This window comes from Paralichthys olivaceus, chromosome 22 (assembly GCF_024713975.1).
Source record: "Paralichthys olivaceus isolate ysfri-2021 chromosome 22, ASM2471397v2, whole genome shotgun sequence".
NCBI lineage: Eukaryota > Metazoa > Chordata > Actinopteri > Pleuronectiformes > Paralichthyidae > Paralichthys > Paralichthys olivaceus.
Window position 1 is genome coordinate 15,561,908 of NC_091114.1, and position 23,425 is coordinate 15,585,332.

General features: G+C 45.3%; 1 protein-coding gene and 1 long non-coding RNA gene across 2 annotated transcripts in view; one reads left to right on the forward strand and one right to left on the reverse strand.

Annotated features, from left to right (window-relative positions):
- Positions 1 to 10,737: 10,737 nt before the first annotated feature.
- The window catches only part of tnfsf10l (TNF superfamily member 10, like), a 48,172-nt gene continuing 35,484 nt past the window's right edge, over positions 10,738 to 23,425 (reverse strand). Inside the window, exons 3-7 of the mRNA XM_069519161.1 lie at positions 16,963 to 16,999; positions 16,754 to 16,861; positions 14,082 to 14,236; positions 13,756 to 13,866; positions 10,738 to 13,674 (exon numbers count right to left, since the gene is read on the reverse strand). Coding sequence (XP_069375262.1) covers positions 13,489 to 13,674; positions 13,756 to 13,866; positions 14,082 to 14,236; positions 16,754 to 16,861; positions 16,963 to 16,999 — 597 coding nt within the window. The 3' untranslated portion in view covers positions 10,738 to 13,488. The remainder of the gene's footprint in view (positions 13,675 to 13,755; positions 13,867 to 14,081; positions 14,237 to 16,753; positions 16,862 to 16,962; positions 17,000 to 23,425) is intronic.
- LOC138406593 (uncharacterized) overlaps positions 13,560 to 23,425 on the forward strand; it is a 50,292-nt gene continuing 40,426 nt past the window's right edge. The window contains exon 1 of the long non-coding RNA XR_011239992.1: positions 13,560 to 13,697. This is a non-coding gene — a long non-coding RNA (uncharacterized lncRNA). The remainder of the gene's footprint in view (positions 13,698 to 23,425) is intronic.

Genomic DNA, 23,425 nt, shown 5'->3' on the forward strand with positions numbered 1-23,425 from the left:
TCTTTCCTTCCTTTTTCTTACGACCTGTTTGATTTTACTGGTTTTTATTTCCGTCCCCTCGTCGCTCTTGAGATACTTTACCTCACGTGCTTCTCTCTGTGCGATCACTCATCCTGTTCCCAGGCCTGCCATTGTCCCGGTGCACATTACGAAGCAGCTCAAACATTTCGATGTGGTAATCGGCCAGTTCAAGGTGTCACCCTACACCCTGAAGTGTCAACTCTCATCGCTGCACCACCATTCTCTGTGTGTGTGTGTGTGTGTGTGTGTGTGTGTGTGTGTGTGTCAGAGAAGTAAGAAGCACAAGAATACATGCAAAGAGATGACGTGTGTGTGTGTGTGTGCATTTTCCTGAGGGCGAGACAAAGCCTGCAAATATTTCAGTGAGCGCTGCTTATGTAGTGTGTGTTTGTGTGTGTTTGTGTGTGTTTGTGTGTAATTGTGTTTCAAGGAATGCAATCCAATCCGCTCGGCGGTGTTGCGTCTCTGCCCTCTTGGCCTCACCTGAGGTTCTGAGGTGAAGGTTCCCACAGCTTCAGTCGCTGCTCATGTAACAACACGCTGATCCTGCTGAACTCTCACCATGTGAATTACACGACAAGATACTTCCACTGGTGTTTACCTCATCGGTCGGGAAAGAGCCACACGACTAATTGCGTCGTTAGTCGTGACCTGGAGTCACGGTTCCCTCGCCGCCACGAGAGACGTGAATAAAACCCTTTCATTAGTTTAATCTTTCTCTTAAGAATCTCCAGATTCTTGAACACGTTGACGTTACTTGTCAACTGATCTCGAAGCCCGTCGGCCCGTCAGCCGTTGCCCCCAGGCTCTAAACCTCCGTCAGACGATCGGCTCCGAGATCGGTTGACAAGTAACGTCAACGTGTTCAGGAATCTGGAGCTTTCACTTTTTAACCGCGGTTCAGAGACGTGATCCCTCTCAGTGGACCACGTCTAACGAGTAATCAAGTAGTTTGAACCTTTCTGAACTCGGCGTCGGGGAAGCGTTGAGCGAGACGAATAAACTCGAGGCATTCGAAACTTCTTAAGGAGTGAAAATCCCTGAGTGGAACCGAAAGTTACGAGCCAGTGTTTCTTCTGGTGCTTCATCAGAATAAATCTTCCGCTGGGTGAAGTGCAAACACATGCACTGCTTTAGCCCTTAAGAGCTCACGAGGCCAAATGATCATAAACTCCTGCGTTTAAAGAAGCGAGATTGGATCCAGAGAAGTCGGAAACGGAAACAGGCCATCGCATACCGAGCTCTGGGACGGATCTGGAAGTGAACCAGTCCCACATGAATCGATTCTGGTCCGACCCCCCCGAAAAACGTCACGCGCTGGACTCGGCAGCGTCACGTGCCGAGGTCAGAGCGTCGACGAATCTCTGTGAATCTCCAGAACGCACGAAGAAGAAAATGGACCCATGCTCGTAATCAGATTGGTTTTAATCCAGCTCGCTGTTTGGCTGGTTGTAATTTATTCTCTGTGGATCACGGAAAATTCCTTGAAGTCCTCGAGTTGGAGCCAGTTTACGCCCCCGGAGCTTGTCCCTGCTCAGAACGAGCACTTTGTGTAACTGAGTGGAACATATGCCCGATATTTAACACACCCCACCACATCCATTCTGTCACAGCAGCTTTGGTTTTACCCCCTCGTGGATCTGCCACGTTGATTGACTTGTTGTTTTCGCAGCAGCCAAAATCCACCCAGGCGTCGATTTCAGCTTTTTATAGAAACAGAGCCCGTTTTTCTAAACTTGGGGTTTATTGTTACAGTTGTTTAATGCGGGTTAATGCTATGAGCTATTTTTTTTCATGTTTTGCATTTCTGTGTTTTTCTCCCCCCTTTGCCAAAAAAAGAATCTGTAACCAGAGTTTTAAATCCCACAAATCTGAATTATATTTATTTCATATTTATCAATGTGGACAATTTGGTGCAGATCCAAATACGAATCTGGATCTAGTGAATGTAGATGTGGTTTCATGAGCGGGGGGGGGGGGGGGAGTTCTTGCTTTTAAATGTACATGAAGTATCAAAAGTAAAAGTACTTTGCTCAGAGTTTAACTTTTCGACCAGTGATGACGCAGCTGCAGGAGGCGGAGTCACTGATTACCTGCCCGCTCTGATTGGACCGGTGCCCCTCTCGTTACTTTTATAAATATAAAAATCTGATTATGTAACACGGTGCTTTGTAGAAATGTAGTGGAGAAGAAAGTACAAGTACAGGTTTTAATAAATCTAATAAAGTACAGTTAGATGAATTTGTACTCGAGTGGAGTAATGGAGTAAAAGTACTCAGTTACATCTCAGGTGTCGGTGATGATCGTTAAGCAGCAACAGTTTGAACCAGGAACTGATTCATTTCATTCTCACTGTGACGTTTGAATCAAGTTTTCACTAATAATCCAACACGACTTCACTTCTTCTCCGCACGGTAAGAAAACTGAAAACCTTAACTGTAGTTCAGCAACTTTTATTTTTTATTTTTTTAACAGGTTTATCGCAGGAAAATCAAATTTAAGTGACCAATGAAAAGGGATTTGAACATTTCAAACATTTTGTTTTTGTGGTGAAAAGTAGAAGAAAAGTACATTTACCCAAATACTTTATTTATTTGTAATTTTGTTCAGCTTGTATTTGAGTATTTCCAGTTCTGCACCTTATTGTTCTCCACTTTAACCGTATGAAAAAAGTCTTAAATCTTATTATAAATACGTATATAAACTTAATACACATGAACAACATGCACGCTGACATAACTGGGTTAAATGATCTTTTTGACTTTTATTTGATAAGTGTACTGATTATTTTTTTATAACACAGAAGAGCATCAGACAAGAAATTGTGTTATTGATGCCGCTGAAGATTTATCGATCCCAGAGACCGACTCCTCAGAAGTGTCTTAAAATAATTCGAATGATTCCAGCTGCAACATTAAAGTGTAGTTTATGTTATTTATACTACAGTATTTTTAACTGCAGTGTGGTACAGCTGCCTGGTCTGAGTACTTCTTCCTCTCGTGTCACTTTCCTGCTCCACAGATTTTCAATGAAACCCTTGCTTTATACGTTACCATGACAACGATGACTCTATCCTGCTCACGTTAAAAGTGTGATGCGTAAAACATCTGTGTTGACGTTTGGCTGCTCGGGTCTGTGACACGATGAACATCTAAAAGATTTCAGCAGACGATAAGAAAACAAATCTGATCGAATCTCGACCAAAATATTAAAGTTACATTAGAAACATGGGAAAACAGAAACATCTGCGGAGTTTAATCAGATCCAGCAACAGCGGCAGTAAATCTGTATTTTTATCTTTGGAATGTGGACGTGTCTTCACGTATGTGCTGGAGAACTTCGAGGGACTTGAGGGGGGGGTCCCAGACAAAAGGGACCCGGGGGGGGGGGGGGGGTAAATTAACATACGTGTAGTTTTAATCCTGGACATTTGCAAGAATTCTACACATTCCTACTTTTTTATATTTTCTATTAAACTTCCACGATCCTCTTTAAAAGCGAGAATGCGTCACACGCTAGAGAAGAGGCCCCCGTCGGCTCAGGGGCCGCGGACGTGTTCCGTCCACGCTCTCACGTTGGCGATTAAATTTTACTACAGTACTAATTACCACACACGTATACTGTGTACTTGTACTACCACAGTGTGTTTTCGGTTACAACAACAACCAGTGGACTTCATTTCATTTTGGGCAGAATCCATCTAAATGTGAAGAAAAACGTCTTCACCACGTTTCCCTGCTTCCATTTACATTTCTGAACTCAACCCACATTTGTAATATAATAACTGTCCGTCAAAAAATTTTGCCAAGAATTTGAAACGAACTTGATTTTTCTTCCAACTTGTTTGTTTTCCATATTTTCTCCCAGCGTGGCCCAGAGTTTATTTTTACACCCGACGTCCTGCTACAGAAACTTTACATGAACCCACATGTTGATCCCATTCGACGTCTGGACGCTCCTGAGTGTTTCCAGAGCCGCCTGCAGATTTTATTCACGTGGACCTCGGTTGATTCTCGACGGAGGATTATTGAACGAGTCTCCTCCTGAAGAAAACGTCGCTCAAATCTCCGTCAAAAATCTCCCTCGAACGCAACGTTAGCGCTGATGACGCGTAGTCGCTTTTCTTTTTGGCCTCCGTTTTGGTCTCCACGGAAATTATTGGTCCAACTTAACATAACGTTTACAGAGCAGCAGCGCCCCCTGCAGAATGACTCTCTTGCGACGCCATCCGAGCGATGGCGTGGTTTTCATGTTGAGGGGAAAAAACAAAATGGATATTACCCATGATCCTCTGTTGAGAATTCTTCATATTTTAAAGTTTGCTGCTGGACAAAGTTACACAGAACAGACGTCCAGCGAACGAGGGAGGAAACGTTCTCCATGTTCACACTCACTCAACCATCAGACTCATTTTAATCGGCCTGAGAATCAGTTCTGTGTTTGAGACCCCCGGGTCGACTGCCTCCTCCACGAGCCCTCGTCCCCTCTCAGTTGTTTTTAACGTTTTCATCTCGAGCACAAACCTTCATCCACCGTGTGTGAAACGCCGACGTCCTGGAGGCGCACGGCTTCTCATTCTCCACGGGGAGGTTTCCTTCGGCTTCCTGCGACAAAGAGGGCGGCTTTAAGAGACCTTATCAAAGGCCTAATGATGTCTGTGGCTTCGCTGCAGGAATAACGGCATTGTTTCGGAGCCCTGCGAGGTATTCTGACTGCACCACTCCCACACGCTCTGAAATTCCCTCTTCCAATGGCCGGTAGTCGGGGCAGCGGGGTTGAAACTGTTGTATTGTTCTTCCAAAAGAGTGTGTGTGTGTTTGTGTGTGTGTGTGTCTGGCCCCACTTAGTCTCTTCAGGATGTTTTGGGTTTTCTGTGTGTGTGTGTGTGTGTGTGTGTGTGTGTGTTTTCCAGCTTTATGAAACTCATTTCCTGGCTGTTTCTAAGGAAAACAGAGAGCATGTTGGGTAATAATACAGGAGACGCAGGGAGAACGGAGGCACTGTTGATATGAAGGGTGTGCGGCAGCGTTGTGTGTGTGTGTGTGTGTCAGGAAGGGTGGTCCTGTATTAGCGGAGCAGGTTAAAATAACTAATAGGTCTTTTGTGAACACTCTTGTGAAAACACAGAGAAAGATGATAAAGTGTTAGAAATGAGCGGTGGCCTCATTTATCTGAACGTTCGTCTGCTCCGCCTCTTTAAATAGACTCACATTCAGAGTTCCGATTGTTTCCTTTCTCTTTCTTTTTTTTTTTTTTCTTTACGTTTAAATAAAAACTTAGATGGTAAAAACAGACTAACACTCTGGACGCTGACCTGTGAGACGGAGAGAGGAGGCCGATAATTCCACCGACTGTCTGACGGCTGAATCTTCATGTCGCCCTCTTCAGCCTCTTCACTCTGGCGTCGCCTCCTTCGACAGTCGCTGCATGTTCCACGTTACCGGAGTTGTCTTCTCTTTGTCATGTGGCTTTGACTTCGGCCCGTCGTCCTGAGAGGATCTGAGCGGCGTGCACGGATCTGGTTTTATGCCGATTGGCCTCTCAAACATCACTGAGACGTTAAGTCAAACCAGAGCTAATGTAAATTCAGCGCGAACCTCAGATGTTTGCCTCAAACTAAGCCGACATAATTGTTCCTGCTTAACCCTGACGATCGGGGTGGGAAACCCTTCGGCCTCCGGAGTGCTGACGTCCCTCAGAGCGAGACGACGAGCAGCTCTGGCGTTTTTTCTGCTTTTTCCTTTTGATGAGTCGCCCTGTTCAATAATTGAACACGGCCTGCGAGTGAAGTTCTAAAAAGTGGCTCAAGGTTCTCGTCTCTCGTCTCTATGGGTCCACGCTGGATTCTTCATGGAGCGGAGGAGACGAGAGGCGGCGAGAGGAAACGTGTGGTCGACGGGCGGACCATTGAATCATCAGCCTGTTAGATGCCCATCAGTCATTTTAAAGGCCCCATTTGACTTGAAATAAAATTCTGAACACCAGCACCTGGGTGCGTCGTATAAACTGATGTATTGGCAACAGGTGTTATCGAGGCCAAGGGCCGGCAGTTAATTTATATATTCACTGTCACTTTTATCTACATCATGTGTGCGTCAAGTGGAAACTATATTTCACAACGGAGAAGCTCAGTTGTTCCGCTTCTGCGCAGGTGACCGCCGCGGTCGTGTCCTCAGGTCGTGCGTCCGTCCCGTTCTCCTGGACCTGACGTCTCAAGAAGTCAAATTCGTCAAAGTCTTTTAATTTGCGTTCGGTCACGTTGGCTGGAATCCGTCCGGCTCGGTTGGTTTTTCTCTCTGGCTCGGAGGATGTGAGGACTCTGGACTGCTTAACGCAACATATCAAGACCTCGGACTCGAGGACGAACTGATGAGATTTTAGTTCAAAGTGACTGTGTCTTCAAAAAGCCCAAGAATTATCAACCCAATTATGTCAAAATACAGTTAAAACCTTTTTATTGAATTCATTCAAAGTCTCACACGTTTACAAGCTTGAGGGAATTTCACATACTTGGAGTCATGGAAAGAAAAACTCCTCGAGCATTAATTCCCTGATAATGTCCCAGAGAGAAGAGTCTCAGTTGTATTTTCATTTGCTCTTCGTTGCAAATCACGCATGTGGCCGATGACCAGAGGTAGAAAAGTAAAAGTTTTATGAAACTGCACAAACGCATCGAGCCAAATTACAGCTACAGTCGGTGAGAGTTGAGTTTGGATCAGCGGGAAACCTTGATGTAAAAAATAATTACGCAGTTCGCGCTGGAATTTTTCACTCAACAAAACGACAGACGGTGGATCCACACGAGGTTAACATCACACGCAGCCTCTGCAATTATCGCACATCACTCGACGACCCCAGATCCTCAATGAATGAGGCGTAAAACACAAACCGAAGGTGAGGCTCAGTTCCTGATTAACCTGCTGACCTGGAGAGTTAAAAAAAAAACACACTGGTTATTATTCTAAAAACCTCAGAGAGCAGAGTGTGTGTGTGTGTGTGAGTGTGTGTGGTTACAATGCCAACACTTCTGCTCAGACACATCTGTGCTCCATCACAGTTGCATATAAGTAGATTAGCTGTTCAAGTTGTTTTAGGACTTTTCTGTCGATTGTGATATTTTGGAAAAATAAAAAGCCAAAGCACGGCGGGTTCAGTTATGAAAACACATCTCTGCTTCTTCGTCAGCTTTGAAAACGGACTGTCAAATAACGTGCGAGGAGGAGCGTGGAGGAGCTTCCGTCGTCCGAATGACACGTCGGTGTTCAGATCTGATCCGGTGAATAAGAGTTCTACTGGATTTCACGTGGAGCTAAAGGAAACGACTCGACGGCACTTTATTCAAACACAATTTAAATCGAAGGAGCTCCAGCTGCTTAATCATGAATTCATCAGAAAAACTATGTGTTGAACGTCTGCAGCAGAAAGTTTATTATAAAAAAAACATCTGCACACGAGTTAATCTTTTCTCTTCTATTCGTATGAAATCCAAAATCTCCTCTCCTCACTTCAGCGAGTCCTCACAAGTATAGCAGTTCTCATCCAATTAGTGAGTTTCACTCAGGAACTCAATGTGATTAAACAGCTCCCGACACGTTGGAGGCCGAGCAGCGACCTCGCTCATCTGGTCCTGATGAGCTGACACGTTCGTCTCGAAGCCACCAACGTGATGTCACAGGGTAATTCCTCCCGTCCGAGCCTGTGCTGCCCCGACAACACTTCTTCTAGGGGAAAGATCATAAAATAAAAAAACCCCTCTTTCACTATTTAATGGCTTTCAATTTAATATTATAAGCCACAGATGTTTTCCTGGAGCTGATGTGGAAGCATGAACATTCTCCTCGGTTGCGTTTGCACCTGGAGGAGCTCGCTGAGCCTCGTTTGGTTAAACTCAATTATTGTTTGAGCAGCAAAACATGGGGTTGAATTCGTGACTCCTGCGAACGTGTGTGGTCAGAGTTACATCATTAAAACTGTAATCTGCTTAAAAACATATAAAACTTCGCGAACGGTTCCCACAGCTCCACACGGGGCCTCGGGTTTAGAGTCGGTCTCTTGTTAGCATCTTGAGTTTTAAGAATAGTTGCGTGTTTAAAAGTTTGAAGTTAAAATCACAGTATTCCTGCAAACGACATGAACCAGGTCGGACAAACGTTTTTCATTAAGCAGCTTCTTAAAGCAACTTTAAAAACAGCAGCAGGAACACGTTCGCTTAATCAACACGAAGCCGAGACTGAAACAAACTCCTGAGGAAAATGTTTACTGACGTTATAAAGAGTCATTTTCTATAGACTTCTGTAGAAACTACCAGTGGAGTCGCCCCCTGTTGGTCACGTGACAGAATACAGGTTTATTTTGACATGAAATCTATTTATTATAGATCTATTTATTAAAACTCAGAGTTTATCTGCAGTGTTCAGCAGGAAACTTTTAAAATATGAAGATGAAGAGTTTGGTGGATTTAGTTTCAGCAGCAGCTCTTCAGGTTCAGGAAGCAGAAGAGGATCATGGGTATTATCAGTTTCCGTTCACTGAGTGGGACGACACAGTCAGAGCTCCACGTTTTGGTTTTTCTCTACTCGAAATCCACGTCATCGCTCGGACGCTCGGGCCCGACAGAATGAATCCCCCCCACGTGCGGCTGAAGGGGGCGCCGTTGCTCAGTAACAGTTGTGTAGTGTTGCTTTAACAGTGGCTGCTTTGTGGTGTTTTTCCACGTCGTGCAGCGCCAGAGACGCGGTTGCTTTTGGACGTCCGGTCAGTCGACCCTGGAACGAGGTCTTGTGCTGAGATATATAATTTTGCTCGGGACGCCTCATTACTTTCAAAGCGTATGCGTGGATCTTGGACCGGAGCTCGGGAGCGGAGCGGAGCTGGAAATCCGTCCCGGTGCGGATTTATGCGAGGCCTCTGTCCCACAGCTTTTCAAAGTGCCTGCTCAATATCTCTCTCCAGGTCTAATGGAGAACAAATGATCGATGCAGCGCCGCCGATTTGTGGTCTGGCAATTTCTAATGGAACTGCACGATCTGTAGAGACGGATCTGGCGTTCAAGGACAGATTTTGTCCAAAGCTGCTTTTGTGTGTTTTTGCGCAAAAACCACATGCAACACAATCACACAGGATATAATTACAGAGAGAATGGTATATCCTCCACACAGAATTATTCAGTTATACCAAGTGATCTGCCAAGTTCAACAATCTGGACTGTGGTGTTTTCCAGTTTGACAGTAAAAACGGATTAAAGTGACTTTGCGTTGGATCCCGAGCTGGTTCCAGACTGTGTATGAGCACATATATAAACTCAGATACATAAAACAGCCTGTTTCAGATCAGCTTTCGCATAAATGAAAATCTAATTTAATCCTGGGACGTTTCCTCGGGGCTGCACGGTGGCTCGGTGGTTAGTGAAATAGAATTTTCTTTCTGGCCGCATTTAGAAAAGACTGATTCAATTTCTGTTTGGAATAAATCTGTGATTGTGAATAAGACTCAGCTTTAATTTGAAGGTGAATACATCTGAGTAAAGCCTGAATTCTCCAGGAAACAAAAGCTACTGAGGTGTAAATTCTGCATAAAATCCTTTGCAGTCAATAAAGCTGGGAAAGTTCTGAACAGATTTCGGAGACATGCAGCTGATTTTGGAGTTGGACCGCAGCGAGTGGCGATCACACGCTGTCGGGTTGTTGAACTTTGACACCTGCCATGTTTCCTCCTCCTCCTCCATCACGACCCACCAGAGAGGAAACAGACAGAACCAGTGAATTCGTACAGTTATGGTTTCTTCCCATCACTTCTTCGGGGGGTAGGTTTCTCTGTAGTTTGGTTTTCAACTAGAGGAAAAGAGTTACACAGGTGATTGAAGTTTGCAGCCGAGAACATTCAACTAAAATACAGTGTTTACACATTCTCATCCCTGGAAACTGTTTGCAGCCTGTGTGTTAATACGTTAGATCTCGAAACTGTCTTTAGGAATTAAATTCAAACTCGTAAACATTTGTTTTCCTTTAATCCTTCATGCTGCTTCACATCGAGCCCCGAGCTGTGACAAACACACTCACTCTGCAGTCAGAGGATGGCGTTGGCTCTTTTGATTTCTGAAAACACAGAAAATTAAATTTAGCCGTTATCAAATGCAAAGTTAATTTGGGGTGACAGGGCCCCACACTGTGCGGGCGGGCGCATGGTTTCCATTATTTTTTTGAGCATAAAACAAAGGACGGCTTGTTTATTTATCCTCAAACTGAGAAAAGAAGCGCGGCGGCGACGAGAGACGAGCCCACGCAGCACGCTACTGCAAATAGAAACCACTGAGACGCCAGAAACCAATTAATTAACCAACCTGCAGGGGTTTCGCTTCCTACGCAGAGACTTTCAATCCCGACAGAACCGCTGCCAACTGTCAGGCAGTAACGTGACGGATCCCTGGAGGTGTTCACTTGGCTCCTGTGCCGACTCCGACAGAGAGGTCGAAGGTCACGAGTCAGCTGCAGAGCGGAAACTGTGTCGTGCTTCTAATTCTTCAGCTTCAGCAAAGTGAGAACTGAAGCTGGAGGTGAAATGATGAGTAGAAGAAAACGTAAAAACACTTCATTTAAAATAAAAACCAGTTGTATTACTTGCGGACAGCCAGCGGGGGTCAGTTAAGACGATGAGGCTTCCCTTTAGTCTATAGCTGCTTCCTGTACGACACCACACACACACACACACATACACGAGAAAGGTTCAGATATTTGTTTATTTTCTTTGCAACAATGTGCTACACATATTCACAGCTACAAAACTGTCCGGTCCAAACTCTGCTCATGCACATTCATCGCAGAGTTTTCCCGCTGGTCCAGGGATTTATGCTGCTTTGTCATGTTTGCTGGACCTGTTTTGGTTGGAGTGCAAAGGAAAAGAAAAAGGCCCGTACGAGCGTTGGTCTGGAAAATGAAGAGATTAAGACTCGGGGGGGAAGAGGGGGGGTTCACGGGGAGCTCGGTGTGAGTGACGCAGCGTCGAACGGGCTTGAAAGGAGGCCCAACAGAAACATGACCAGGTGCACGCCACCCAGCGACTTACACAAATAAAAAGCAGCTAAGACAGCAATCAAATACAAAAATGAAATTTGTCTTCAATTTTGTTCTTTGAGCACAAAAAACAAACGGTGCGTGTTTTCACAACTTCCACAACAAACCGTGCAACGTGAGCGGACGCAGGTAAAAGTGAACCGCAGCTGCAGGAGGAGCGGCTGAGCCTGGATGTCGCCCGATTAAAAACCAATTAACCAGCTGCTCTTTCAAAACTGAAGGTTTCGAACACAAACAAAGAAAGGTGTGCGTGGATCAGTCTGACCTCGATTTCTGAGGTGTTCGTGTGAACCGAGCCCTTTGAGCAAACACACACACACACACACACACTCACACAATCACACAATCACACACACACACTCCCTGCACGCCTCCACGGGATCACTGAACACTATCATATGGCACAGGGGGTTTATTTGTCTCCCTGCACAGGATATGACACCGGCTGATGTATGATGTACCCTGGACGTGGTGTGATATGATGCGTGTTATCTGCTGAACGTGCATACATGTGCGCTCACGTGTGCGTGCCAGAGGAAGGGAAGAAAAAGGGCGTGTAGGGGCTGAGTCCGTGCTGGTGTGGTTTATGTCTGCAGATAAACTTCCCCCTTCAAATCTTTCTTCATGTGCATCTTCGTACTAAATCTGTTCCGTGTCTCGTCTGCGTTATCTTGTTGCCGATGGACTTAATGTTCCATGTTTGCAGCACATGGGCGTGTTCGGGCCTTGTAGTGCTTCCAGGTGAGCGGCAGACATGTTGCAGGTGCAGCTGTTTCTGAAGATACGACCCGACCACGAGTTTTACAAACTTATGAAGTTTACAGTGGTTTTAACGTTAAAGCACGTGTGAGAGGCACTTTATAACGAGCTGGTGGTTGAGCATTTAAGGCATTTGGAGAAATGTTCTTCACAGGATTGATACTGCGGTCATAAATTTATTTACTTTAAATGAAGCTATATGGCCAGAAGAAAGCTAGCTTAGCACAAAGGTCACCATTCTTGCCGTTGCTGTTACTGGTGCACGCTCATTAATCCTGACATGTGCACACAGGTCTGCAGAAACCAGAGTTCCTGAAAATCTGCACTTTGGAAGACGTTTGTTGTTTTAGTGTCTGAAAACTTCACACACATTTTCAATGATGAAACACCGTCTTTTAAAACAAATCAACCATCATCCACTGTCAGAGTTTGTCCGTCAAACTCATTTGAATGTTTATGTCACCTCGTTGACACGTGAGAGTGCAGCTTCGCAGGTTCGACAGGAAAGACGACATTGATTTGAAAATTCTTTCTGCGAAAAAAAAAAAAAAAGAAGAGGAGGAGGAGAAAATAGCACGAGGCAAAGTGAAAGAGAGACAACTGCAACAACACAGACTGGTCAGGCTGCATACCACTCTCTCTCTCTCTCTCTCTCTTTTGCTCTCATCTTCCTCTGCCAGGCTCATTCCCTCTCTTCCTCCTCCTTGTTTTCTTTTCTGCTTCCCTTGCAGACTCAGAAACTCTCCTCGCTGCCTCTCACAGTTCAAAGAGGCAGCGTGACGTCCCCTCATCCTTAGAATCCACACTCCTCGTGTTGCGTGTCGATAATCCTCCGTAAAAACTCCCCCAGTAGTTTCTGTTAAGTCCCGTTCAAGGCACACGAGAGTCACTTTGAATCACCGCAGTTCGTTGTCTGCACCTCGTTCTCAGTCACGCGTATGTACAGTCCTCTCACGGCACGCTTAAAAAAAGTTACACTCCACGTTTTTTTGATTTTTGGTTTGATCGTGTGATTTTCTTCTGCCACAGTCTTTCCTCACATCTCGGAATGCGACGGGATCGAGTTTTTAGTTTGTGTACATTCTTCGGCCTGCAATCCAAATGTTAGGGTTCGATTGCTTTCCATGAAAAAGGCTGTTGATGAGCGAGAGACATCGGGGTTCGTGTGTTAATTTGCGATACAGGCAGCCGGGGGGGGGGGGAGGGGGAAGGGGGAAGGGGGGGTGGTTGAAGTGTTTTGGGGCGATTCTCAACAAATTGGGAAATTGGATGTTTGTCCTCCTCAAATATCAATAAATCAAAATCCTTATTTGTTTTCACGTGGTTGCACCTGTATCTCGGTGTTTCTCGCTCTCTTGATTGTTGGGTCTCTCTTCACAGAGAGTTAGGAAGACAAATTATTTTCTTTTTTTTCTATCACCCCCCCCCCTCCTCCTCCTCTTCGTCAAACATTAATCCTTCCATCCTTCATTGAATCTGTTGATGCAAACATCGTAGATCCAAGATCCCGGCCCACATCCCACACTTGTGTCTTTATTTCCAATCAGCGGATTTTCAAAAGGCCTCTAGCACATTGTCTCAAGCCCACACGTTTATCCATCCATCATCTCTTCTGTTTTTTCTCTCCTCTCCCTTCCTCTCAGAGGTCCAGGCGGAAGGCGCCGAAGTAGCTGGAGGAATCGTCGGCGTTGACCATGGTGGGGGACGAGACGGAGACGAAGAGCTCGTCGCCGGCCCTCAGCTCGAACAGTCCTCCCTGGTAGACGGAGTGCAGGGCGTACTCGGCGTCCGGAGCCCAGCATTTGGTTCCTACCCCCTTCAGCAGCTGCAGAACGAGAGGAAATGAAGGTAAGAACGGTTCTTAAAGTTTTCTCGCGATAGTTTTGGGTCGAGAGTGGCGATCTACCTGTATGGGGCTCGGGTAGGAGGTTTTCTTGTAGACACACTGCACCAGCTGGTGGCTCACGCTGCGCTGGTCTCCGTCATTGGCTGCTGGGGAGGGGTAACGGAAATACACCTGGAGATGGGAGGCAGAAACACAAATGGTTAACTTCAAAACATTCGCGTTATCGTCTGGAGTTGATCTGGGTGTTTGTCATAGAAATAATAATAATAACTTGGATTATTAAAGCGATGTTCATGGCTCTACTCAATCCCTTCTCTCTGGGTCACAACCTTTTCAAATGAAATCTGTCAGCTCCTCTAACATTAGTGCATCTCTGCTATGATCACCTGTGAGTACAGGTAGTACCGCCCATCCTGAGGCACTCGCAGCTTCCCATTGGACAGGGTCATGTTGTGCAGGTGAGCTCCGAAGCTCTGATTCGCCCACGAGCGGACGACGTGGCGACAAGACTGGTGGAGACCCAGGTAGGGAGAGGACCCCACTGTTGGTGGGGAGGAAAAAAACAAACATTGATGAGTCGATCAGAGAAAGAGACGAGGGAAGAATCAAACCAAAACAAGAATAACCACCCACTGCAGATCAACGTGACCTTTCACCTTTGTCCACTGAAATCTAATGAGACCATCTGTTAGTCCAAGTGAACATCTCTACCAAATGTGAGGAGATTTCTTCAAGGCGTTCTTGAGTTATCGTGTTCACAAGAACGGGACGCATGGTTCGTTCTTCTCTCTGAACTTTTTTGTAAATCTGGCAAACAAAAATATATTCACACTGTTCATAAAACTCCTATAAAAAGTAAACAGATGCTCGGATATAAAGCCTTTTAAATAAAATTATACTGCAGACAACATCTCCAGCCATAAAATTCAGTATGTGACCCGCGAGTGGTTTTAAAACTGCCAGAAGTCAGCAATGAAACGCATCATTCCCCGAATTTTAATAAAAGTCCAGCAGCGTCTTTAAAAAACACTGAGGGACGTATGAAAAGTCCTGATCCTCGTCGTAACCGTTCACCGTAAATGTGACAAGCATTTGATTACAACGGGTGTTTCGTCCTCGTGAGAAACACAAAGTTTTACACGGGGAAAAAGTGAGGAGGGGAAATATGTGGCCGTTATGTTTGCACATGTCGGTCATAACCTCTCAAGCTACGTCTTTATTCGATGTCTTCGGCATGACAGCGGGTTTTTTTTTTTATACCATGTGGAAAATAAACTGTTGTCAGGGGTGGGAGTGTGTTATATTTCTGCAGATAAAGGATATCATGTATTTTCTCCTCCACAAACCGAGTCGGGTTTTCCTCCGACAGCATTAACTGTAATTTACCTCAGTGTCGTGGTTACATCAAGAGCTCGGAGACGGTTTCGAGCGTCTTCTATAAATCGGCAAAAACTAATCCTAATTATTGACTTGTATGGTTTTGTCAGTTGATAACAGTTTGATAACTGGTAACGTTAGTGTCTGTGTTGTGTGTCTGTCTCATCACTCGTGTGTGTGTGTGTGTTTGTGTAGGAACAAACGATTGCAAATCAAACACAGGTGCAACCACACAATGTAAAAGTTGCATGATTAAAAAAACAAACATGAACTTCAGTCGCTGCAGTAATCACTTGAATTATAGCGTTTATTTATTAATTGTGTGTGTGCGTGTGCGTGTGCGTGTGTGTGTGTGTGTGTGTGTGTGTGCACGACATGCTATTGTTTGCTTTACATAAGTGTGTTGATGAGTCAATAGAAAAAAAAACATCAAAAGGTTCCACCCTTAAATTTCCTCTCGCTGTTACTTCCTTCTGAGAAAACCAGGCTGAATGTGTGAACCTCACACACACACACACACACACACACACACACACACACACACACACACACACACACACACACACACACACACACACACACACACACTGCTTGCCCTTTGTCAATTAAATGGGAATAACATCAGGCGGCCTTTGCCAGATTCTCAGCACCTTGTCGCCTGCATGCCAGCTCTCAAATGAAATTATACGGTCTGGATAACGCACACACACAAACACAGACACACACGCATGAAAAACACAATCCAGAGCTTTACAGCTCTTTACAACACACATGCCCTCAATTATTCTTATCTCTGATGCCGGCCCAATAAAAGTCTGCTCCACTGATTCAGCCCATATCTACTTCATGAAAGCTTTTCCTGTAGAGAAACGCCTCCAGCACACAAGAGGTGGAATTTATAGCAGCAAACAATCAGGCCGAGGCACAAAGACGCCAAATCCTTTACTGTAAAACAAAACAACTTCTATTTAAGATTAAGGTGGAATTTACGAGGGATAAGTGACCGTAATGGAGAGAAAACAACGGAATTTGATCCTTGACACGGAGAGTTGAAGTTCTAATGTTGCTTACGAGCCTCAGCCCGCCCTTACAATAATTATTAAGGGATTTCCTCACTTAATTTAAGTTGTATTCCGGCGGCCTGTTCCCTGATATTCCACAGTGAGGGATGATTGAGGAGATCTCAGAGATCCTGAGTTCATATTAAAGGGTTAGACAAAGATAAAAAGATAACTGAGGCAATTTAAAGAATATTTTTAAGGGATTTCTTCCTCCTTGCGAGTCACCCCGGGCAGCGGCTGTGTCTGTTGTCCACGCCGAGACGTTGCGTACGTTTTTTCCTGTCCCAGTGTTTGAATGTCTTGGTGGCTCGTCTCGCCACGTGAAGGAGTCTCCTTCTGCTCAGGCCCCACCCCTCCACACCATTTCACAGAAATCAGTTCTGTAGTTTACGTGAAAACAAAACCCCAAAAACATAACCTGAGAATTTAATCAGGGATGCTCCTCCGTGTTAGTAGATGGGACGTGGATCCTCAAAGACAGGTCATGATTGACAGCTGAGACTGACTCGGTTTATTTTAGCTCCATGTTTGTACAAGCGTCGTCCATCTTTATCTACAGTCAATGATGGAAGCAGTTTTTTTTAAATTTTGATTTACTGACACACACACACACATCTCACCTGGAGGGCTGGTTTCTCTGAGGGTCAAGTGGGCCGACGGCCTCTGGGCCACCGAGGTCATGAACTTTGACCCCGAGTTGTTGAAAGAGCGAGGCATGGTTCTCGCCTCTGAGGGAGAGAGAAGAGTCAGAAAGTCAGAGACGATGATTCAGATGGATTTGTGTCATTGTCTCTCTGTGTGTGTGTGTGTGTGTGTGTGTGATGCTCACCTATGAAGGTTTGTTTGGAGATGATGTTCTCTGTCACCTAAGAGAAAATGTGAAAAAACGCAGAGGTCACCAAAATGTGAAGAAACAAACCCAACAACATAATAATTAACATCACAGTGTACAGTCTCAGAGTACTACAGCGCAGTACCAGGTTCATGCAACTCAAACGTAAACCTGACGACTCGAAGCATCGACCTGAATTAACCGACGAGCAAGATCGAGTCGGTTCGAGGCCACAGCCCTTTGTGAACCTCAGATCTTTTCCCGCGTCACAGCTCCGTCCTGTCTCTGTTTCATTTCCCCCGCTCCTCTGTGTCATCCCTCGCTCCCAGCGAGTGGCCTCTTAAATGCCGGCCAGATGTAGACACGGCGCGGCCGCGGAAATACTCTACATACTGTACACACACACACACACACACACACACAGATGCATTTTCTCACACACTCAGTAACTCACCTACTCTCACACACTGTCATGCTCGTGCTCTCGCTCCTTGTTTTTGTCTTCCTCACTTTGTAAATCAAGCATCAGTTGCCTTTTGCTCCTCATATACCTCCGTATATGTCTTTGAACCCGTATCTGTTTCTCCACTCTCCCTTAACCTTTGTCTCTTAACCACTCCGCATTCACAAATCTCTCTCTCTCTCTCTCTCTGTTTTCACTTGGACTGGGCAGTTTGTTTGGTTTCTGGTGACGCTGGTTGTAGATTTTCTTGTAAATCTGTAAAAGTGACCTGCCGCTGAACCCAGAAAGATCTGCTCACCTGTTCATTCAAAGTTCAGTGGAGCTCAGTGCACAGAACCTGTGCGTCGCCTGTTTATTAATATATTGAATGTATCACGTGACCAAATCGCACTAAATTCGACACTGCGCTTCCTCCGGCTTTTCACAACTCACATGTCAAGTGTGAAGTAGAAAAGATAAACAGTTCTCCAGATACACGAGCCACATACAGACATTTTTCACATTTTTATTCTATTTATTTACATTTCCTTTCTTTCCCTTTGTAACCAAACATTGTGCAGGTTTAATCACCCGTTATCAGTGATGTAGTTTGCCTTAAGTGCCCTGAAGCAAGGCACCGAGCCCCCAGCGGTATAAATCCCTCAGATTAATTTTTTGAACTGCTACCAAAATCCTGAATGATTAATTCCACCACTGTTTTTAAACGTCATCCAGCTACGACTGCGGTGTTATTCTTGGCATCGAGCCTGCTTCTCGAGCGCCGAACACTCAATTCAACGTACAAATTGGACGTGATCGCTCTGGGGTTTTGCTGCATGTGTGTGTGTGAGCGTGAGCAGGGGCCCCTCCACCACTTAGAGTGTATCCTATATTCTCTACGGGGGGAACCAACAGCTCTATAACTACAAGTCTAGAGCCCGGCCCCGGCTCGTCTCTCAGTTGACGTAGCGTGCCTCCGTCGGCCTCGCGTTCCTCGAGTCTCGCGATCAGAAAATTACCCCCGCGCACAACCACACACACTTAAATAAAAGAGAGAAAATTGCCAACAGACTCTCTGCCTGCATGTGGCTGCATTTGAACCAAAAATTAAAAAAAAGGGGGATTTTTTTTCAGATGCATGGATCCACTGTGAGCGTCCAGGCCTCGTGTCACTGTGACTCAGGAGCAGCATGTTTTCAGTTTCAGCCAGGCTGCCGTCTATAATGCCTAAGAGCTCACATGGGAAAGTAATGGATGACTACAGAGTGAAATCAGCTGTAGAGGCTGCATGCATAAAACAAATGTTCCACGCAGCAGTGGAAGCTTTCCACGGGACCCTGAGAGACTTCTGAGCAGCTGTGTGTTTAAGACTCGACACGACTCCACTGACATGTAGGGTCGAACTACATTTACAGTGTTTTCTTACTCACTGTTTGCATCTGGTTTGTATTTAGAGCTCGCTGAACGTACCCTAGTTAGATCCTAATGCACGTGGGGCAAAAGGTCTCAAAGCTAACGGCAAAGACACTAAATTAAAAGGTAGCCAGGCGACATATTTCTGAGAACGTACTTCCAGGAAAATGTGAAACCACTCAGCTCGGCACAATGAAACTGTTGCTGCTGAATTGGGTCCTTGTGTTTATCGCTGCACGGAGGCTGGCGTTAATGGAGGACGGGAACAAATTGCTGTAAAAACGTCTCCTGGAGGGAGGTTAACAAAGAAGAGACAAAGAGAGGGGAACAAGTTGTGACTTAGAAACACACCTGAGATACTAAATGATATTACTCCTAACACGTCGTCATCGAACCTTCATGACAAGGAACTGGAATTGAAGCTTGATATGTTAAAGTTTAACCAAAGTTTTCATGATAAATGAAAAGAAAACACAAATACAAAGCGTTACCGTTGGAAACAGTGGAATTAATGAACGCTGCAAAGCTGAACCTCGTCTTTACCTTTTCATTTCCTCTTTCTTAGAACCGTTTCACGTGCCAGTGTTTTTATAGGTCGGCCCGGGAGTCGTGTTAAGTTTATGAGTCTGTTGTTGGATTATGTCCTCGCATGTTTTCAGATTTCGCAACACTAATGACTTAGGATCTGGATTAAAAAGTCCCCCTCTTTGCCACAGAAGTCAATTATTCCCACAACCCAACCCATTTATGTGCCTTTGTCAAAGTTTAAAACCTCCATCGTCCAGTTAATATGAAGACAAGCCGTGTTTTAAGGAGTTAGACCCATAACTTTGTCTTTGAAGATATTTTTACTGGCTGCAGCGAGTACTGTGCAGTGCTAGGCTCCAACAAAGGGATAGGAGATTTAGTGAACCTATCTTCATTCCAGTCTGCCGTGGCCTCTGGGCTCGTCCAGATGGTTAAAATGTGTTTCCTTAACAGTCGGGACACGCATGTTCTCTCAAGTGAGTCAGACGTCTCGGTCCCAAATGTAAACAACACCATGTACGATAAGTCGACTCCTCCGCTCCTCGCATCGAGGTCGTGGTATCGCAGATTCCTGAAAAGATGCTTTCCAAGCGCTCTTCGCTCACTGCTGATTCAAAATAAGCCCTGTTATTGCACTGACCTATTATTTAAGGATTCCTCCTTCAAGAGTGAATCACTGGAGAGGTCACAGGCAGGACCTCGTGGCATGCCGGCCCTGGGGCACCTAGATGACCCCTGATAACATAAACACATGCGTCTGTATTAATCATGGAAATGTTGCCCTCTCTGACCCAGTTAATCCTTCTAATCGAGCTGCATTTGCTGTAACATACCTTCCTGTCATTAGTTTGCTGCGTGGTTTGCTTTTCCTTCTCACGTTATTCACTCTGATGGAATCAGACTGTTTATAAAAATGCACGTGTAGACTCCAAAGTGCTAATACCGTCCAGCGAGTGCAGGCCGCAGGTTTACGTGGGCATGCAGTGTCCTCAAGTGCTCACTCAGGCTCACCCCCTCGCTCCTCTGCTTCCACGACTCACAAACCAATGAGTGATGTCGCGGGTGATTGACACTTGGACAGAACGGCCAATTACAGACAATTTAGGGTTCTGGGTGGAGGACCCTCCAGCGTGTGACCTGGAGGAACCTCTGACCTTCTGGTTAGTGCGTGACCCGCCCTCAGCCAAAGTTGGCCCTACAACCCAGTGGCGCCCAGCATGTTCCTGCAGGAACAAAAACCCTGAGCTCAACCCGTTCCATGATGGAAAACTGATCCTGACCTCTAAACTTGTCATAAAGCAAATGTGCTCAGCGAAGCGCTGCGATTACTTTTTTAAAGCAATAAATACCGTAAGTTTCACCTTGACAGAAAGTTAATCATATCCTCCTGCTCCATGTAGAGCAAAGGCTTCTGGGCTTTGTCTCTTCCAATAGGAAGTTAGTTATGTCTGTGTTTGTGGCTTTGCCCCTTAATGAGGTCACATGCTGGTTTACCATAAAGACAACCCTCTTGTCCTCAAGGGTGAAGCTTTTGTGTCCAGTAAATCAGCTTGTAGCCACCGATGTCACCCCAGCGCGGAAGTTCACTGCCAGCTTGACCTTGTGTGTGTGAACGTGGGCTAAACTGATACCAGGGCACCTTTTAATGCTGTGTGTGTCTCTCTGTGGACTTCACAGCAGTCTGGACACCACAAGTCTAAAAAACACTTTCCAGCTGCAATAACATCAACAAATAGAGCCCTTCACCCTTCTTAGAGCAACAAGCAGAGACGGAAATAGCCCGATGTCTTCATGTCATAGTGTGTCTGGCCAAAAAGACCTAAAAAAAAAAGAATGTGTACAGAAGAGAAAAAGAGAGATTACTGTACAAGTGCAGAGAGCAGCGAGAATAAGATGAAATGATGCAAGTAAATCTTTGAGACATTCCTTCTCCTGCAGCTCTTATGAACGTCTACGAGCCTCAGGTTTCAGCTGTGGCCACTCCCCAAAAGACCAACAACACAGTAGATGTGCACTCCAGCAAGTTTGCATTTTACTTTTACTTTACGGGAAACTTGAAGGAGATTATAAAAAGAAAGCGTCAGACGCTGGGAAAACCCAAGTTTCAGTCCCTGGAATGAGTCGAGCTCTAAAACAAAACAACTTCCCGGCTGTGTTCTCAGCAAGGTGTAGCCGATACTGTTACACCTGTACTGTTATTCCACACTGTGCAGCAAAGCCCGGTGGAAGAGGTCTAATATAGTAACCCAGCGTCCAGGAGAGCCGACACACTCTCATCCAACCTACGTCTCATAAAACTCTTATCAACTCCAAGTGAGGTGTTTTCAGGCGTGAGGTGTTTTCAGGGTCAGGTGTTGCAGTAAAACCAAAGCAAACGTGTGCACAAAAGCCGGAGACGAGAAAACTGTGTTTGTGTGGCTAATGGCCAATTCTGCCTCTTAAAGCCGGGTCAAAGATTAATAATTAAGCCAGGGTTTGATTAGAGGTTTAGTGGCAATGACAATCCATCCAAGAGCTGTCGAAACACGTCACTCGAAACCACGAGAGTGAGAAGCTCCTGGTGGAGCTGCAGGATAAGGCTCCACGATACGTCCTTTAGGGACCATGCATATCTGTAGGAATTGTAATCCATGCTAAAGTTGTCAAAACATTTTACATATCAGTGTGAAACTTGTGGTGCTGCTACAGATAGTCTCTAGAATACACCCTTTGGGGACCATGAATATCTCTATAAATTGTAATCCATACAAATCACTGAACTCAAAAAACGTATATTGTGGTGCTGCAGCATAATTCCCCAGGATGCATCCTCTGGGGACCATGAATATCCATGTAGAATGTAATCCATCCATAAGTTGTCAAAACATTTCAATCAAATTAGTGCGATCCTCGTGGTGGTGTTACAGTCTCTGGGATAAATCCTCTGGGGACCACGATAATATGTGTATTTGAGTTGTAAGAGAGCCCAGATTTGCCGACATATTTGACGGGGTCAGACGTAAAGAGAGAGTTAATGAGACTGCAGAGCCAAAAATCAGAAGTATGTGATGCAGGAGAAAAAAACCGGGGAGGGAGAGATGACGGACAATTACGGGAAACAAGAGACGAATGACGGAGGGGGGGGCAGGGGGAGTTGGGAAAACAGAAGAAGAGTGGAGTCGAACCGGACTGACTGACTGACAGAGGGAAAGATGGAGAGGGTTCGAGGGACAAGTACGCACATGAAGGAGTGTTTCTCCTGCAGATTAGCAGTAGCTGCAACCCAATACTTTAATATGCTGCTCGACCTCAACAGGCCTAGACTGGCTGTGTGTGTGTGTGTGTGTGCATGCGTGTGTGTGTGTGGCAGTAGTGTGTAGTTCTTTGAGCTATGACAACAAACTCTTATCAGCCCTAATCTGGTCTAAGAGGCTGCTCATTCCTCGCTATATGTGTGTGTGTGTTGTCCAGTGTGTAGATGTGATTTCCAGGAAGTGCACTGCGGTAAAACCCAGAGTCCGAATATCGGTTTTTGTTGCTAATGGCTAATTTAACCTGTTAAAGCCGGATCGATGAGTGATAAGACACTCAGACGCTGTTTAAAGACAGATCAGGGTGTAGATTTGAAGGACGGGGGATGTAAACAACGTTTCTTTTATTATTAGCTTTGCTGCTGAGGCCTCACAACAGAGATATCCAGCGTTCTCGGAAACGGGCACCAGCTCCACGCTGATATCATCACAGATTTGAATCTTACAGTTGGAAGGGTTCTTTGCAGATTTGGCTCGAGTTCGAGCGAGTACCTCTATGTCAACAATCTGTCAACTCCTCCAGTGACTCGCTTTGCTTTTTTCACAATCTCTTTCCTTTCTGAAATCTCCCCCCGAGCCAGATGCTGTAATTGATGCATGACAACGTAAGCTCCATGGAAAATTTGACCTCAGGTAATTCTCTGTGCACTTGTCTGCACTAATAAAGTCTCTTGTCTTTTAAAATTCAGGAAGCACTGTCTCCTCTGTCCTTAAAGCCGAACGTCAGTATTAATCCAGAGACTCTAAAGTAGGACTGGAACTCATTATCTTCATCATCTTTTAAGCT